Source organism: Podarcis tiliguerta (genome assembly GCF_965153285.1).
Source record: "Podarcis tiliguerta genome assembly, chromosome: 14".
Taxonomy (NCBI): domain Eukaryota; kingdom Metazoa; phylum Chordata; class Lepidosauria; order Squamata; family Lacertidae; genus Podarcis; species Podarcis tiliguerta.
In genome coordinates, this window is record NC_139547.1 from 9,076,095 (window position 1) to 9,093,600 (window position 17,506).

Genomic DNA, 17,506 nt, shown 5'->3' on the forward strand with positions numbered 1-17,506 from the left:
CACCACCAGGCTTTTGGTCAGGGTGCAGCCTGACTCCCTCCTTTGGCAATCTTTACAAAACTTTAGTTTATGGTTGCCATCAATTTTGATTTTAATTAATTTTTATAATGTTTTTATAATGTTGCACTATTTTAGTGTTGTTAGCCGCCCTGAGCCCGGCTTCGGCTGGGGAGGGCAGGATATAAATAAAATTTATTATTATTATTATTATTATTAATCCTGGCGCTTTGGGGAAGAGCCATAGTTCAGTGGCAAAACAGATACCTTGCATGCAGACGGTCCCCTGGTTCCATCCCCAGTAACATCTCCGGGTAAGGCTGGGAATGTCCTCTTTAGAGATTTGCTGCCAGTCAGTGTAGACATTACTGAGCTAGCCCTATGGTCTTGACTCTGTTTGAATGCAGCTTCCTAGATTCCCTTGATTTGCAGGTGGGGAAGAGAAGATTGCTGGCCAGTCTTTCATCATCCTTGGAAAAACCTGATTTAAATACTAGCAGCCAAACACTGCCTGGTGCTTGCTAATGCTCTGTAGTTTTTAGTTAAGCTGAAAACACTTGATTTCTTGCCTGCTCAGAGCCCTTGCTTTGATTTTTGTTCTCCCCCACTCTGAGACATTGGTGCTAAAGATTCAAAATTAGCTGGACCACAACCATGCCCTTAAAAGCCTTGTATGCATTTTTATCTGCCTTCTGCTTTCAGTTCTAATAAGCTGGGGCTAGAAGTCTCTGCAAACTAAATATCAACTGATATTAAAGAGGAACCTGAAAGTCCTTTGTTTCTATGCTATCCCGTTAAATCTGTATCTGAAAAGATTCCCTGCTCCTTGCTCATCCACGTAGCCTGCAGAGCAGCAGTGGGCACTTCATCCCTTTTGCGAATATATATTTCTGTTTTGTTCTTGTTGGCATAGACTCAGATTGGGGAAGTGGGATATAAATCCCGCAGATGTTCTGTGGACTCAGCACAAGGAAGCGTGAGGTAGTGTCACTTAAGCCAAAATGATGGGTTTACCCAGGGGGGATAGGGGAAAACTGTATTGAGCCCCCAAGGTATTTGTTCCAGACTCATACCTGAGAGAGGAAAAACTGGAGCAAGAGTTACCCAGAAGTCCTTCTGTTCATTCAGCCACTAATTATCAGTTCCATTCGCAGGCTGTGCAGTGTATGGCAAACTGATAAACTGGGTGGCGCCCCGGTACCTACAGGGCGTGGATGGAAAAACAACCACAGATGCCACTGAGCACACTTGCCCAAGTATGTTGTATTTGGGTTGGTCAGCCATTATTATGGTCAATAGGTCAAAGTAGAAGCCATTACAAATTCAGATAAAATTTGCTATACAGTGGTGCCTCGGTTTACAAACTTAATCCGTTCCGGAAGTCTGTTCTTAAACCAAAGCCGTTCTTAAACCGAGGCATGCTTTCCCTAATGAGGCCTCCCGCCGCTGGTGCCCTTCTACCGTTCGGCTTCCATTCTTAGACCAAGGTAAAGTTTGCAAACCGGGACACTACTTCTGGTTTTGCGGCGTTCTTAAACTGAATCATTTGTAAACAGGGCTGTTCTTAAACCGAGGTACCACTGTATAGAAGAAGAAAATACAGCAGTGGTACCAGGGCATGAGGGAACATAAATACCCCCAAAAAAGGTTGTTTATTGCCCTGAAGCAGGGTATATGCTGTGCTGTGCCCCCTCGTTTTAGCACACCCCCCCCCCAACTTGCTTGCTTTGGATAATTCTTCTGTTTTCAGTTGATGAGTGAGAAATAACTGCAGTATCGTTTTTGGGGGAAAGGCCTATCCCTTGAAGCAGAGATGAAGAGTCTTTGGTCCTCCAGATATGACCGGACTCAACTCTTGTCAGTCTGAGCCAAGCATGGCCAATGGTGTGACCTCTGGAGAGCCACCAGTTTTCTTTAACAGAAAGACAAAATGTAGGGAGGGAAAGGGAGAACACTGGCATTGTTATTGGCCCATGATAAATAACTTTGCCCATGATAACTTTGCCCATGATAAATTGATGTCTTTAGGGGGCTGAAACACTCCTTCTTTTGTAACTGGCAGTGACTCTCCAAGGTCTTGCCAGAGAGAAGCATTTCCTATTGCTCTGTCATCTAATCTGGAGATGCCAAGGCCAGCTTGGGGAGAGGGGTCTCCTCCACCATATAAATATCATTGTTGTCTTTATAACTAGTCTATACCATTGGCTCTTGTAGTAAATATTTAAAAGAGGGGAAGTTAAAGCAATCCAACTGCTGAGTAACTTCTTATCTGTGAAATGCCTGAGTATTCAACTGGAAGTCTATAATACATCCCCAATCTTGAGAGAAGATAACAAAGATTAAGGCTAGCTCATTTCAAGTGCCAGGAATCTGAATCACACACTGGCAAGCAACGAGGGGCTCATTCATGCTGTTGCTTAGCATGGCTAAGTAAGCTTTCTGTCATTCCATTAATTATCCGCGGTCCATACTATATTCTCTCCAGATTGCGGCTTCCCTGCACTTTCCCCTCCCTCTAGCCATTATTATTATTATTATTATTATTATTATTATTATTATTATTATTTATTATTTGTATACTGTGCTATACCTGCAGATCTCAGGGCAGTTGCAACATAAAATCACAATATTAAAACCACAAAATAGACAATAAAAACAAAAACAACCCAATAACCCTCCCTTCCCCAACACATTTTAAAAGAGAATTGGATGTCAACCAACCAAAGAACTGGTTAAAGAGGAACTTTGTCCCCGATGCCTGGCGCCTAAAAGAGTTTAATGAAGGCGCCAGGCAAATCTCCCTGGGGGGAGAGCATTCCTCAAAGGGAGAGCCATTGCAGAAAAGGCCCATTCTCAAGTTGTCACCCTCCAGATTCTCCTGGAGGAAAAAATATAATAATCTTTTAATACCCCCCATTTTTTCCTAATATTTCTTGATCATTTAATAAGTTCTCATTTAATCTCCATCTCATTGGGAAATTTTGCCCTGTTCTTAATTCCACAATAATAGAGTTGTGATCTGATAACGTTCCGGGTAAAAATTCTACCTTCTTTATCTTAATGTACAAATCTCTAGAAAGCCATACAGAGTCCATTCCGCTCGCAGAATGATCCGCGCTAGCATAAAATGTGAATGGTGGAGGAAGAAAAGGGAGCGGGCAAGAGGAAAGTCGGATAGAGGAAAGTTTGGGAAAGAGGAAGGGAGCGGACAAGAGAGAAGTTCGCTCTCCACTTTAAGCGCAGCGCGCACGAGCCCTCCGAAGCGGCGGCGCTTGGGAACTCCGCGACTGGAGCGCGCAAAGGCGGCGGGACCCGACGGGGCGGGTCCCCGCCGCAGAGGGCGGAGCGCTTTCAACAAGCCCTGAATGAGTCCGCGGGGGCGGCTAGTCTGGGCTCCGAGGAGGCGGCATGCAGCTGCAGGTCGCGGTGCCCTCGGTGGGGCTGCAGCTGTCCGAGGGCGACCAGAGCCCGGAGAAGGCGCGCACGGTGAGTGGCGGCGGCGGCAGCCCGTCGGGTTGCTCCCGGAGCGGGACTTGGGCTCTTTGCAGCCGCGGGGCCGGGAGGGAGAGCCCGTCCGCCGGTGCCTCTGGCGGGCTGGAGGGGAGAGCGGCTTCCAAGGCAGCGGGTGCCGTCGGTGCCCGTGGCCGGCCTGCAAGCGCCTTTGGCAGGGAGAAAGGGGGCGCTGAACTTGCTGGTGGGGCTTTGCAAAGGCCGGGCGAGCGAGGGAGGGGCTTCTTTGCGGCGCCCACCAAAGGAAATAAAGGAAGGAGCCCGACACGTGTAGCCTGGGGACCCTTCAGACGTGAGAAGGCATGCGAACAGTCTGCGTCTGGTGAAAAAGAACAAAGACGAAAGAAGAGACGCTCGGAGGAAGGACGGACCTGAAGACTCCCTTTAGCGATTGAATTACTTGAGTCTGTGTCCTGTGTCCCCCAACAAGCGCGCACCCCACCGCTCAGAAAGGGGGGTTTATTACAGCTTCTGTGGACCAGAGATGTGGGATATGGCAGGTATAGATAGAAAGAAAAATGTTAGCAGTGAGGTCGGAGAAGAATGAAATATAGACCCTGATAATTGTGCCTAAAAAGTGTCCCAAACAAGTACAGTGCCCCCATCACATGGCAGAGTTGGTCAGACCACCAGCCTCCTGGCAGAGCGGGGGGGGGGGGGGCAGCCAGGTTTTTTGCCCCAGGTGAAGCCTCCAGCAGGGCGCTATTGAGGCTCCCAGTCGTGTGTGTGTGTGTGTGTGTACACAAATGCACATGGGGGAGCATGAAATTGGGTCTTTGACCTGGGTGAAATAAAGCCTAGTTTTGCCTCTGCCTGCTGGCACTGATGAGCTAATGAACAACTGCAGTGCGATTAAAAAAAAACCCTTATCTCAATTCAAGGCCACAGGTGATAGAACCAAATTTCAAAATACTTCCTTCTCTGGGAAGAAAGTGCACACTATGGAAAGCACTTGATTAAATATATCCTCCTTGTTTTACTGTTTAAGCGGAGTTCCCATTGGCAACATCAGGCAGCAGTTTCTTGTAAGATGGGAATCCTGTCACATACACAAACACACACCAGAAGTTGTTTGACTACAATTCCCATCATCGCTGATGCGGACCATGCTGGCTGGGCCTGATGGAGTGAGTCTCACAACGTCTAGAGGGCCACAGGTTCCGTGTTCCCCAAGAAGGCTTCCAAAAATGGGGTAGCTGGAAACACATTCATTCCATGACGTTTCTCAGTGTCTCTGTTCTGTTAAAAGATAAGAGCTGGCATGGGAAGCCTGTCGGCCTCTAGATAATTATGGAGTCCATCAATATCTGGAGAACCAGCCGTTTCCTACCCCTGACTTAAAGTAATGTTTATGCTGCTTGAAAGTATACCGGTTGAGACAATAATACACAGAATACGGGAATAATGTGTTTTATTAAAATGATGCATATTGTTCCAGTAACCTTCCCCACCCCCCATGTTTGGGGGGAGGAAACAGCCACTCCTCACACTGTTGCCACAATAACACAAACACACACCTACCCTGTAGGAATGGGCAGAATGGCAGTTGTCGTGGGTCTGCTCCTTGCAGAACCAGAAGAAACTAGGAGGTTGCTAAGATCTGTATGGCAAGATCTACTTCACTCACATCCACACACTGTTTTAAAAATCCTTCCAGCCACAAGGAGCCAGAAGGCACAGAGTAACTGCCGCCAGTACATTTTGGCACCTGAGGCCAGTGGCGTAGCGTGAGGGGTGCAGGGGGGGCCGGCCGCACCGGGCGCAACATCTGGGGGGGGGCGCGCTCACACTCGCAGCTCTCTGCCCCTACCTGACTCACTCACTCTCTCTCTCTCACTGCAGTGCTGGCTGTGCGAATCCGATCCGAGCCGCCGGGTCGCCGCCCACTGTGGAGGGGAGGGTGCCAGGCATGCGGTGCAGTGTGGAGAGAGAGCGAGGGACTATCTGGGGGAGGGACAGTGCAGCGGGGGGGGCGCAAATTACTTGCCTTGCCCCGGGTTAGGGGGCGCAAATTACTTGCCTTGCCCCGGGTGCTGACAACCCACGCTACGCCACTGCCTGAGGCAGACCCCAAAATTGCACCTCCCCTTCCCGCCAGGAAAGAAGAGGTGCAGCAAGACCTACATCCAGAACAAGGGGGGCGGAGGAAGATTGGCACTGGAATCAGCTGCCCCAGTGGATCCCTTTGCCTGAGTCAGTCACCTCATCTTGCCTCATGGGTGGGCCAGCCTTGAGTGCAGTACTTAGAGATGACAGATTCTCATGTGGCACCACTGTAGGTCATTCTGGGGTACGGGGGATGGGAAACTAGTTAACCCGAGAGTGGGGTGGGGGTCGGTATGGGGTAGTGGTTAGAGCATCGGATTAGGACTTGGGAGATCGGGGTTCACATCCCAACTCGTCCACGGAGCTCACAAGACAACCTTGACCCGGTCACAGTCTCTCCATCTGAAATACCTCACAGGGTGGTTAAAAAATGAAGAGACAGGAGAACCATATACAGTGGTACCTTGGGTTACAGACACTTCAGGTTACAGACTCTGCTAACCCAGAAATAGTACCTCGGGTTAAGAACTTTGCTTCAGGGTGAGAACAGAAATCGTGCAGCAGCAGCAGGAGGAGGCCCCATTAGTAAAGGTGGTGCTTCAGGTTAAGAACAGTTTCAGGTTAAGAACGGACGTCCAGAACGAATTACGGTAAGTTCTTAACCCGAGGTACCACTATACACGACTTTGAGCTCCTTAGAGTAAAGGTGGGGGCATACATCTAATCATCAGCGCCGTCCCTCCCACAAAGCAAGGTGAGGCGATTGCCTTTGGTGGCAGGATCCAGAAGCGCAGCAGAACCCAGTAGAGATCTTTATTCCCCACTCGTTCATGGTGTAGATCTTCACTCCCCCCTTCTTTCCTGGTGGGGAGGTATGCCTCGGGTGCTAGAAGGTCTTGGGATGGTCCTGGTAATAATAAATAAATAAACTCTATTGTGTGGCTATAGAATGACTTGGGCCTTTGGATTCCTCTAGGCCAGTATGATAGACTTTGACTGGCAGCAGAGTTTTTTCCAGCGTCTTGGACAGAGGTGATCCCTTGCCCTAAAATCTGAGATCCTTTTAATCTGGAGGCAGAAAAAGAGCCTGTTGGATCAATTCAATGGCCCATCTAGTCCAGCATACTGTTTTCGCATGAACTGGACTAATCCTCTTTTAAAACCATCCAAATTGTTGCCCATCACTGCCTCCTGTGGCAATGAGTTCCATGGTCTAACTGCGTTGCATGAATAAGTCCTTTCTTCTTCTTTTGCCAATTAATTTTTATTAACATTCCAAATTGTTAACAAATTAACAACAAATTAATTCAATTTAAAAGTTGACTTTCCACCCCACCCTTCCAAGATGCTTCTTTCCCCTCCCTCCTTTGCTGCTAACAATAAAACACTTTATCTTAATTTTGCATCCTTTTGCATCCATTCTCTATTTCCATTGACTGTTTATGTTCAATTCCTGCTTAGGCTTTTATTTACTCTTTTGCCAGCTAATCGAATAGAGTTAATCTTTTATCAAGCCACGTAAATCATTCATCATAATTTTAAATCACATGTCCTCCAATACGACTTATTCATCATGGCTTTATTTTATCCATCCTGAATCTTACAACATTCAGCTTCACTTGAATGCCCATGAGTTCTAGGGTCTAGAGATGTGAAGGTTTCAACCTGGGAGTTTCTGTGTCCCAAAGCATGTGCTATGGGAAATCTGAGAAGCCCACATAGATCAGATTTCTGTCGTGCATCTAGCAGTGCTAATGCCAAGAAGCCCAAGCCAAATTAAGAGCAGACACTTAAGACAGGATTCTGGTAAATTGGGACATCAGCTGTGGAATGACCAGCCTTGTTTTCATGGAGGGAAGTGAACTTAGAGTGGCCTGTCTCCAGCGCACACTGAGCGAAGCATAAACATCAGGCATGGCATCTCTTGGGCACAGAGTTTCCCGGTTTCCTTATTGGTTGGCAATTCTCTCTGTTTAGTTAAGCTGGGTGTGGTGACCGTGGTTCTATATTCCTGCTGGAAGGAGCTTACTTTGCTTGGGGAAACTATGATTGGAACATAAAATGCCTTATGTGGCAGGATATTTTTGGCCCTAGGAACCTAAGAAACCACCTACCAGCCATTGGTCCTTCCAGCTCAGGCAGCAACTCTCCGAGTCAGAGGTCTCTTCTAGCCCTACGGAGAGATGCTACGTGGAACTGAAAGAGGGGGAGCCGAACATGTCGGATTCTATCACTCAGCCATGACTTTTCACGAATGAATCCGATTTTTTCCTTTTAAAAAAGCAAGCTTCTAGACCTCATGGGAAGCAATGATAGGCTTGAAGGCACGTGATCAGGACCTCGTGCAATTTCAGGAAGCAGAGGAGGAGTGATGCTGCGATCCCACTGGCCAGAGGGTTAGACTTCAGTGCCTTGTATCGCTTCTTCCCTCCCCAACCCTATTCCACGGTTGTGGGAAGGAAAGAAAATAAAGGATATGCATGCATATTGGTTTAAAGTAGATCACAATATGATTTTTTAGTTGCCAAGTGCTCCCACTGCTGGCACAGCAGGGCTCTTGTATGTGTGCCTAGATGAGGAAGAGAAAGCAGCGTATACTAAAAATAGCAGTGTGTGTGTACACACACACACACACAACCTGCTACTGTCACTACACAAACTTTCTGTGTGTAGACTGCTTTTGACATTCCGGGGGTGCTCCAATTCTATTTTTTATCCTTGTCTTTTCCTCATTTCATTTTAAATTCATATACCATCTTTTCCCATGGCTTTCCAAGACAGTTTGCAGCCCAAGGTGAGGACTGTAGCATGTGCTTCCTCCCCCCACCCAAATATTTGGATCTGCTGTGCAGAGGAGAGTCTGTTGCTGCAGCTGCAATTCATGGTGACCAGAAGTGAGTGTTGGATGTGTGAATAGTTGCTTCAGCCGGGTAAACTGAGGCCTGGGCCTCAGTACACAACTAAGTACACAAAACTAAGTACACAAAACCTGTGTGGCACCTCTGCTACATCTCTGGAGCACCTGGGCACAAACCCTTCAAGAGGAGATATGTGCTGCATTACAATCTGTGCTTTGCTGGAGTTGTCTGAAGTGTATTCGCCGCAATTCAACTGCACACATTCCTCAGGCCCGACACGGAGCCTTCTGCTGGGGGTTCTTTTATGCAGAGCCGAGTTTATTCAGCATCCCTGCCCCTGCCCCCCCTGCTCCCATTTGGCACTTTTGAGAAGCGAAGCCAAAGGCTGATTTCAAAGAGGCTTTTGTCAAGCGGTGTTTGCTTTGGGGAGAGACTGGACTGCGGTGCATTGTGGGGGAAGAAAGCAAGATGACCGCCCTGCTATTGCAGAGAGTTAAGACAGATCTCATCTGTTCAGCAGCAGCAGAGCTGTTTTGTGGTGTGGGTGGGGCACGTCCGGGTGAAACTGACGAGCTTGTGCCTAACCTTTCAGGTGTTCAAGGTGGAAATCCTGTGGAACGGGAGGAAACATTGCATTGAGAAGCGCTACAGCGAGTTCCATGCCCTCCATAAAAGGGTAAGGTGGGTGCATGAGAGTTGTGGTGTGTGTGTGGCGAGCTTGTGGCCCTGCTGGGTGTCATTGGACTACAAGTCCCATCACCCTCGACAACTGCCCATGCCGGCCGGGACTGATGGGTATTGGAGTCCCACCCACTAAAGAAGAATGGAGAAGTAAGGGGATGGATTGTGCAGAACTGGCAAAGTACGTTACGCTAAAATAAGAAAATACGGTTTTATGGAAGAATGCAAACCCTTTTCGGATTACAGTGGTACCTCTGATTATGTACTTAATTCGTTCCAGAGGTCCATTCTTAACCTGAAACTGTTCTTAACCTGAAGCACCACTTTAGCTAATGGGGCGCCCCCGGAGCACAATTTCTGTTCTCATCCTGAAGCAAAGTTCTTAACCCAAGGTACTATTTCTGGGTTAGCAGAGTCTGTAACCTGAAGCGTCTGTAACCTGAAGCGTATGTAACCCGAGGTACCACTGTACTTAACCTGAGGCACCACTGTACATGTAACTGTGAACCTGAAATACAGCTTAGCTTTTCGGTTTCCTGGAGTGTCACATTAAATTTTGCTGCTTTGGGCATATGTCTCTGCTCAAGGGAACCCTCGGCTTCCATGTTGTGTCTGTTTGTTTTTGGAGGGGGGATGGAGGAGTTGAAGAAGGGCGGCCCCATATTACTGCCTATGGCCATAGACACTGCACACACCACACATTTAAAGCACACACACCCTAAAAAGAATCCTGGGAACTGTAGTTTCCCCCCAGTCCCCAGCACCCTTAAACTACAGCTCCCAGGAGCGGGTATACGGTTAGATACACGGTTTCCCCAGCCATAGTATCTGTGAGCAAGATTAGAGGGCAATGTAGAAAGGGGAGCCCTCTTTGACTATTGCTTTCAACAGTGTGTGGCAGGAAATCTCCCACTGCTATCTCTCTTTTTTAAGTTACTGTATTTTTTGCTCTATAAGACTCGCTTTTTCCCTCCTAAAAAATAAGGGGATATGTGTGTGCGTCTTATGGAGCAAATGCAAGCTGCGCAGCTATCCCAGAAGCCAGAACAGCAAGAGGGATTGCTGCTTTCACTGCGCAGCGATCCCTCTTGCTGTTCTGGCTTCTGAGATTCAGAATATTTTTTTTCTTGTTTTCCTCCTCCAAAAACTAGGTGCGTCTTGTGGTCTGGTGCGTCTTATAGAGCGAAAAATACGGTAATTTAGGCACTGTTCATTGGGTGTGCTAAGCTAATGCAAGGGAAGTCTTGCTCAACCACCATGTCTTCCTTGCAAGTGTTCTGATGAAAATAACATGCAAATAAATCTTTGAATTTGCTTGAGTACCATATTTGTGCCATCTTGAGGGTGCTCTGCTGAATTCTCTCCCTCCCCCACCAGTCAATACGTCAGTCCAAATACTTTTAGGGTGGAGGTGGAGGGAGACTTAAAAAATGTATATATTTATAAAGTAAAATGAATGTAGTGTGGTTTTTTGCTTACTGAGTATGGGTCAAATAAACATGCCAGATCATATACCCATGGGTTTTGGGCAGTGGCAGCAAACTGGTACCCCTCCAGATGTTGTTGGATTCCAGATGTTGTTGGACTTTCAGGCCAGCAACATCTGGAGGGCAGGCACCATGTTTCAAATGCCTGCCCTTGCTTTCGGGGCAATGGATTTTTCCTCCTGGGCATTGGATAATTCTATATTCCATATTTTCTGTAAAGCCCACATTGCAGGTCTTGACCCAAGACTTCCAGACTTCCAATTGGGGCTGACCCAGACTGCTTGCTACCTTGATGCAGAGGACAAGATGGTTCTCCCTTTATCCATGCCCTGTTAGGGTGGGGGACTGTTTGGGCCCCAACAGGCTAGATCCTTACCTCCCCCAAACCCACTGCCCAACTTGGACAGGTGTGCGATCCACCCATCTGTCAGAGTTGACCCATGTGGGAAAGGATCCGCTTTGCCAACGCACTTCCTGCAGGAAATGCACTGGCAAAGCACTGCCTGGAAGGATTGAGTTCTACTCACCAGCCGATAAACAGAGGGTTCGATCCTGCTCTCTGCTTAGATGGCATGTTCCCAACAGGGAACAAAATGACAAAGCGGTTCCCAGCAGGATTGCTATCGCCCAGTGACGTTAGCTGATTGGCAGATGGGCGTGGTTTGGGGAAGCAGTTTTGTGGGCTGAATTTGACCCCTGGTGGGACGAGATTGCCCCACAGGCCATAAGTTTCCAACACCCGATGCACAGAAATGGACCCTGCTGGCAGCTGAGCCTGACTTCACCACTCTCAGCGGAGAGCTGGCTAGTTCTGGGGTCGTAGGACAGAGCACCTCTTCTCCCAGTGCCTCTCTGACATTCAGCATCCAGTGCCAGAAGCAGCGTCTTCCCTCTGCCTAACAGTAGGACCGGCCGTGGGCCTGGTGGATCCTGGAGCTCCTTTGATGTCCACACAGCTTCTCTGCTCTCTCCCAACCCCCACAGATCAAGAAGAGATGCAGAGTCCCAGACTTCCCACCCAGGCGTGTCCCCAACTGGATGACGAAAGTCCTGGAGCATCGGCGGCAGGGCCTGGAAGCTTACCTCCAGGTAAGGATGCGAGGCTGGCAGCCAAGTTGAAAACAGCCTCCTTTCCTCCCCAGCCTGCTCTCACTGATCCTGGCTCGTCTGTCTCCTGCAGGGCATCTTGCTATGCAATACAGAGCTTCCCAAGGAACTTTTGGACTTCCTGAAACTCTGGCAGTTTGAGCAGGAGCACAAGGCAGATCTTGGGTGAGTGTTTGGGTGAGCCGGGGGGGGGGGGAGAGATTGAGCAGGAGCAACACTTTCCCCCTTTGTGCCACTGTCTGGCGCAGGTGGGGAGAACCTTTGGCCTTCCAGATGTTTCTCCAAACACCTCCGTAATCCAAACACCAGGATGAGAATGCCAGGGCTAATTACCTCCATATCAGCCCTGAATTACTGGGGTCCGGTCATGTGGGAGTCAGCCATTTCCCACCTCCGGAAACAGGCCCTCCAGATGTTTCTCAACTGCAATCCCATCTGCTACAGCCAGTGGGTTGTCAGGGCCCAGGGCAAGGCAGGTATTGCGCCCCCCTAACCCATGGTTCCTGCCAGGGCCAGGTGGCAATGGGGGTGGGGAAGGGTCTTACCAGCTGGGAGAGAGAATCTGTGCCAGCGGTCACGTATTTTTTATTTAATGAAAAATTTACATGGCTTGATTTAAAACAAAACAAAACACACCCTCCAAGCAGTTTTTCTTTTGAAATTTTGCATCCCGCCCAAAAAAAGTTTATGCAGCAACCCCTCTGCCCCCCCCCCCCATGCTATGCCACTGGCTACAGCAAGTGTGCCCAGGGGCAAGGGGAGTAGGAATTGTGGTTCATTAACACCTGGAGGGCTGAAGGCTCCCTATACCTGTTAGAACTCGACAGCAGCATAGTAGTTTGAGACTGACTGTAGTTTTGTGATTCTTCCAGGGCTACTCTACTTTCTTCTTTACAAAAAGTGCGGGGTATCTCATAATAACAGAATCTGATGCAATGCAAAATATAATGCCCTGATTTTCTTTCTTCATTGTAAGTTATACGTACTGTGCTTTTCTCAAACATCCCTTTCCCTGCCAAATCCAGCGTGGCAGGTAAACTCTTGTTAGAGAGAGAGATGGGTAGCTGGTCTCTTTTTGACATTGTCGAGGCGCTTTCCTCCCGAAGGAGCTGCAGTCAAAACGCCAACTCACTCACACTGCCCTTGTGTTGATTTACAGACTTTTTGGGGCCTGGGCAATTGAGAGCTAAGGCCACATCTGCACTGCACATTTAAAGCACTTGTATTCCACCTTGACAGTCAAAGAATCTTGAGAAGTGTAGTTTCTTAAGGGCACAGAGAGTTATCAGGGGACTCTCATTTCTCCTCGCAAAGCTAAAATTCCCAGAGAACTCCAGGGAAGAGGGATTGATTGTTAAACCACTTGTGAGATTTGTAGATCAGTGAGGGAAATTGTTGGGTGGGTGGGTGTGTCCTAACAATTCCCAGCACCCTTAACAAACAACAGTTTGTTTTACCATAGAATTGTAGAGTTGGAAGGGACCACAGGGGTCATCTAGTCCAACCCCCTGCAATGCAGGAATATTTTGCCCAACGTGGAGCTCGAACCCACAACCCTGAGATCATGAGTCACGTGCTCTACCAAGTGAGGTCATGACTGTCAAAGTGCTCTAGGTATGCTTGAAGTGAATGATGTAGGTGCAGTTTGAATCTCAAGTACAGTGGTACCTTGGTTTAAGAACAGCTTGGTTTATGAACAACTTGGATTAAGAACGCTCCAAACCCGGAAGTGTTTTCGTTTGTGAATTTTGCCTCAGAAGCAGAACATGTTTCGCTTCCTGTTGAGTGTGTTTCATTTGTAAATTGAGTCCCCCGCTGCTATGGGAAAGCACGCCTTGGTTGAAGAACGCTTTGGTTGAAGAATGGACTTCCGGAACGGATTAAGTTCGTAAACCAAGATACCACTGTAGAACCTGGGGTAGATTAGGGTTGTGTTGGTTCCAGCTGCCATCAGCCAGCCTGGTCTGGGATGATGGGAGTCCTGCAATATTTAGAGCGCCACAGGTTCCCCATCCCTGCCCTATAAGCTCCCAGAGCCACCCGTTTCCACACACCAGCTTTTGTATGGAAAGGCTGCCTTTGTTACCACCACTGCTTGTGAACAGCCTGTCCTGCCGCACCCAATGTTCTTCCCTGGGCGACTTTTCCTCGCAGGACACAAGGCAAGTGCTTCACTGCCCCAGTGCTTTGTTTCCACCAGTGGGAGGGAGTCAAAACAGTCCCAACAACAGAAGGGTCCAGCCTTTGTCTCCTTACTCCCCAGGGGATAAATGTGCTCATCCAGCCATGGAGGCTGGCATTTATTTTCTCGCTCCAGGGGAATGGGCACTCCCTGTGGCTTGCTTGCTGCTACAAGCAGCGGGGAATGCTCTCAAAAGGGTCTGCTTTGTGCTCTTGCTGGCCAAGTCGCAAGTGCCTGTTCCTTTTGCAGAGAGACAGAGCGCACCCTCTTCTGGCACTGCAGCATAGTGGTAGAGCCCCTGCTTTGTGTACAGATGGTCTCAGGCTCAATCCCCAGGTAGGGTTGGCCTGGAGAAAGGCTGCTGGTAGGCATTATTGACTCAGTATAAGACAACTTCCTATGATCCTTTGTTCAGAGCAGCAGCATCTGCCTGATACAGAGTTAGGCCATTGGTCCATTGCCTACATTATTCCAGTGTGGGGCGAGGCTCTCCTGTTTATTGCATTTTTAGCTTTCCTCTCCCTCTTAGGTTCAGGGTGCTGCATGTTGATCCTCCCTTCCGCACATGCATTTTATTCTCACAACCACCTTGCGAAGTAGGCTAGGAGCTGAAATGGACAGATTCTAACCCAAACGGTGGGGCTCAATTCTCTTTGCAGCCCCGGTTACCTGCTGTCCCACCGGCCGGTCATAAGTTTCCAAAGGGATCCATACATCCTCCCGGCTTCCACAGGTAACGGCTTCCTAGTAAGGTTTTTGGGGTGGTGATGGAGGGGAGCAGAGCTCTGGGCTGGTTAAGGTCTGTTATCAAGCAGGGGTCTGGGGTGCATGTCGACACCCGATACAGAAACAATTTGTCGTGTAGTTTTCGATATGGTTGACAAGAGAGCCGGGGGTCCCTCACCTGTCATCCTGGACTGGCAGGATTGGGAGAGCGGATGGAAAGCAGTTCTTGTTTTGCTGAAAGGCACCTGTGCAAAAACCATTGCAGTGTTTAAAGGTAAAGGGACCCCTGACCATTAGGTCCAGTCGTGACCGACTTTGGGGTTGCGGCGCTCATCTCGCTTTATTGGCCGAGGTAGCCAGCGTACAGCTTCCGGGTCATGTGGCCAGCATGACTAAGCTGCTTCTGGCGAACCAGAGCAGTGCACGAAAACGCCATTTACCTTCCCGCTGGAGTGGTGCCTATTTATCTACTTGCACTTTGACGTGCTTTCAAACTGCTAGGTTGGCAGGAGCAACGGGAGCTCACCCCGTCACGGGGATTTGAACTGCCGACCTTCTGATTGGCAAGTCCTAGGCTCTGTGGTTTAACCCACAGCGCCACCCGTGTCCCCTTATTGCAGTGTTAGAGATGCCCAAACATTCAGGTTTGGGGTAGTTAAGCAGCGTCTCCTGCAACAGGAGGAAGCGGTGGATGCTGAAATGATGAAACACGGGATCGCAGAGTCCTAACACGAGCCACTTTTGTGCTCTGGAACTGAACCATGTGCTAGATCTCATCTGAATGCCAGGTTGAAGGTGCCCCTTTGCCCTCTGCTGGGGGCAGCATTGTCCGTCGGCCCATCTCAGGGGGCTTAGCTTCCTAGGCCAGAAAGGGAAGACAGGAAGAGGCCTCGGGGGCTGCTTTCTGCTCCCACCTTTTAAGGGTTGATTGAATGGGTTGCCACCGTTAATTCCCTCCTCTCCCTCTCAGACTTGCTTCCCGACGTGATCCTGAGCGGAGTGCTGCAGGGTTTCTATGCACCCCGGACGACCTTCTGCCTGCAGTCAAAGCTCTTTGCGGCTCTGCCACCCACCGACTTGCCATCCTCTCCTTTGCAACCGGCCTAGGGAACGCTCAGAGGATCAAGTGCAGCTCTGTTTGTTTGTGGAAAAGCAACCGCCGGCATCCTCCTTGCATCGTACGTTGGAAAGAAAGAGGTTGGGGACAAGAAAGAGGTTGGGGGAGCCACTTCTTGAGGCAGGCAGTGGGAGGGAAATGCAGTAGGTTGCTTTGTTAGGCTGCTGAGCTCCAGTAGAGTGCAGCTAACATGGGCAGGGCTTGTTGCCACTTCTGGCAGAGCTGTGGCTCTCAGGTGTTTCCAGGTGACAGCTCTTGTCAGCCCATGTGAGTCAGGGAGGTACGCATGCCTTCCTCCAAGCTGGAAGCAAGAGCAGCACAACAGCAGCTGGGGCAGGTACTGACTCAGGTCGGGTGCTGACAATGCAAGATGCTCCTAGTGTTTGTGTGCACAGTGACGCCACACTGATAGTCTCCCAGCCTTCTGTCTAGTCCAAAGGGAGGCAGCAACTGTTCCCTCACTGCAGTGGCAAGAAACCACTGCCAACTTGGCATGGATCTGGTCCACTTGGCACCTTAATGCAGGTGTAGCCAACGTGGTGCCATCCAGCTGCCAACAGCCCCCCAACCGGCTGTGGTCTAACAACACCCAGAGTGTAACAGCTTGGGGAAAGCTGCAGTGACACAGGTAGCACAGCCCTCCCGGAGGAGTCCGGGTTTTTCTACAGCATGGCAGGAAACCAGCAGCTCCTCTAAGCTATACCAATTGTTTGGGTTATTCCTGCTGCAGAAGATAACTGCTTTCTCAGTGAGGTAGATGGTCTACTTTAACGAAAACGGCTATGCAATAAAAACACTTCCACTACAAATATTGAGTTGGTTTTGAAACTGCTGTAATTTGAGGGAGGGGGTGGAGGGGAGAAGAAGACAGTTTCTGACATTGCCAGTGGGCTGGTTTGTGGACAAAGCTTCTTAAACCATGGTTTACTCTGCATGCTAGTGCTTGGGGGTGGTGGAGCTGAGCCAAATCATGGTTTAGTTGCAAGAGAGGCTGTTTGCGATGGCTTGGAATAAGCCCCTTTATAAACATACCCACCTTTCATGGGATGCTAGGATTGAACAGCCACTTGCCTTTGTGTTCCAAACAGGGGAGCAAAGAGCTTTCTGAACGGATTTGGCAATGGCTAACAAAGAGAACTTTCCTTGGGGAAGTAGTAAATTTGCGACATTCGCTCCCTAGAATACCCCTCTAAATAAATGCTGGGAATTCATAGTTGGGGTGGGAGGACCTAGCTGTAGCTAATAAAAACAACAACCAGGCAGTGCTACAAAAACACAATGGTCGCGTTTATTGGTCCATGTGCTTTCTTACAAAACGGAATGGGACACCCATTGCCCCCCCACCCCTCATAGCCACTTGGGTGACCAGTGGCTGATGGAATGAGTTGTTAACAGAATGGAGACCCCACCCCCCACCCCGAAGCGTGTAGCTGGGGGAAGGGTGGGCAGAAAGGGAGCAGCAGTGGCGGCAGTTCAGCTGCTGTGGGACAGTGATGATGCGAGGCCTCCGTGAGTGCGTAGCCCCCTCGCAGCCCTTTGCAAGCCAGAGTCTGACCCTCCGGCGGCCACCCGGTTATTCTTTGGCAATGGCAAATGGCTTCTCCACCTCGATGACGTTGCAGTCGGCAATGGTGACATCTTTGAGAGGTTTGTCCCGACTATCGGTCTTTGTGTTCTCCACTTTTCTCACTACATCCTAAGAAAGGGAAGAAGGAATAAGAAGGGAGGAATGTTGGAAGTTAGCCAGGGGGCATTTTGCTTCTGGTGTGGGTCCAACTGCGGCCACATGGAGATT

The 17,506-nt window shown here is 49.2% G+C and overlaps 2 protein-coding genes across 3 annotated transcripts in view; one reads left to right on the plus strand and one right to left on the minus strand.

The window, feature by feature from the left end:
* The window catches only part of PPIB (peptidylprolyl isomerase B), a 106,500-nt gene that overhangs the window by 80,525 nt on the left and 8,469 nt on the right, over positions 1-17,506 (minus strand). Inside the window, exon 5 of one of the 2 annotated variants that reach the window (XM_083413203.1) lies at positions 16,978-17,407. The exons of the other annotated variant lie outside the window; for it this stretch is intronic. Coding sequence (XP_083269329.1) covers positions 17,285-17,407 — 123 coding nt within the window. The 3' untranslated portion in view covers positions 16,978-17,284. Of the gene's footprint in view, positions 1-16,977; positions 17,408-17,506 lie in introns of those variants that run through there. 2 annotated transcript variants of the gene reach the window in all.
* Positions 3,264-16,520, plus strand: SNX22 (sorting nexin 22). The gene is made up of 6 exons (XM_083413221.1): positions 3,264-3,483; positions 9,004-9,087; positions 11,564-11,668; positions 11,760-11,851; positions 14,528-14,601; positions 15,565-16,520. Exons 1-6 carry the CDS (start codon positions 3,406-3,408, stop codon positions 15,699-15,701), a joined length of 570 nt encoding a protein of 189 aa, XP_083269347.1. The 5' UTR covers positions 3,264-3,405; the 3' UTR covers positions 15,702-16,520.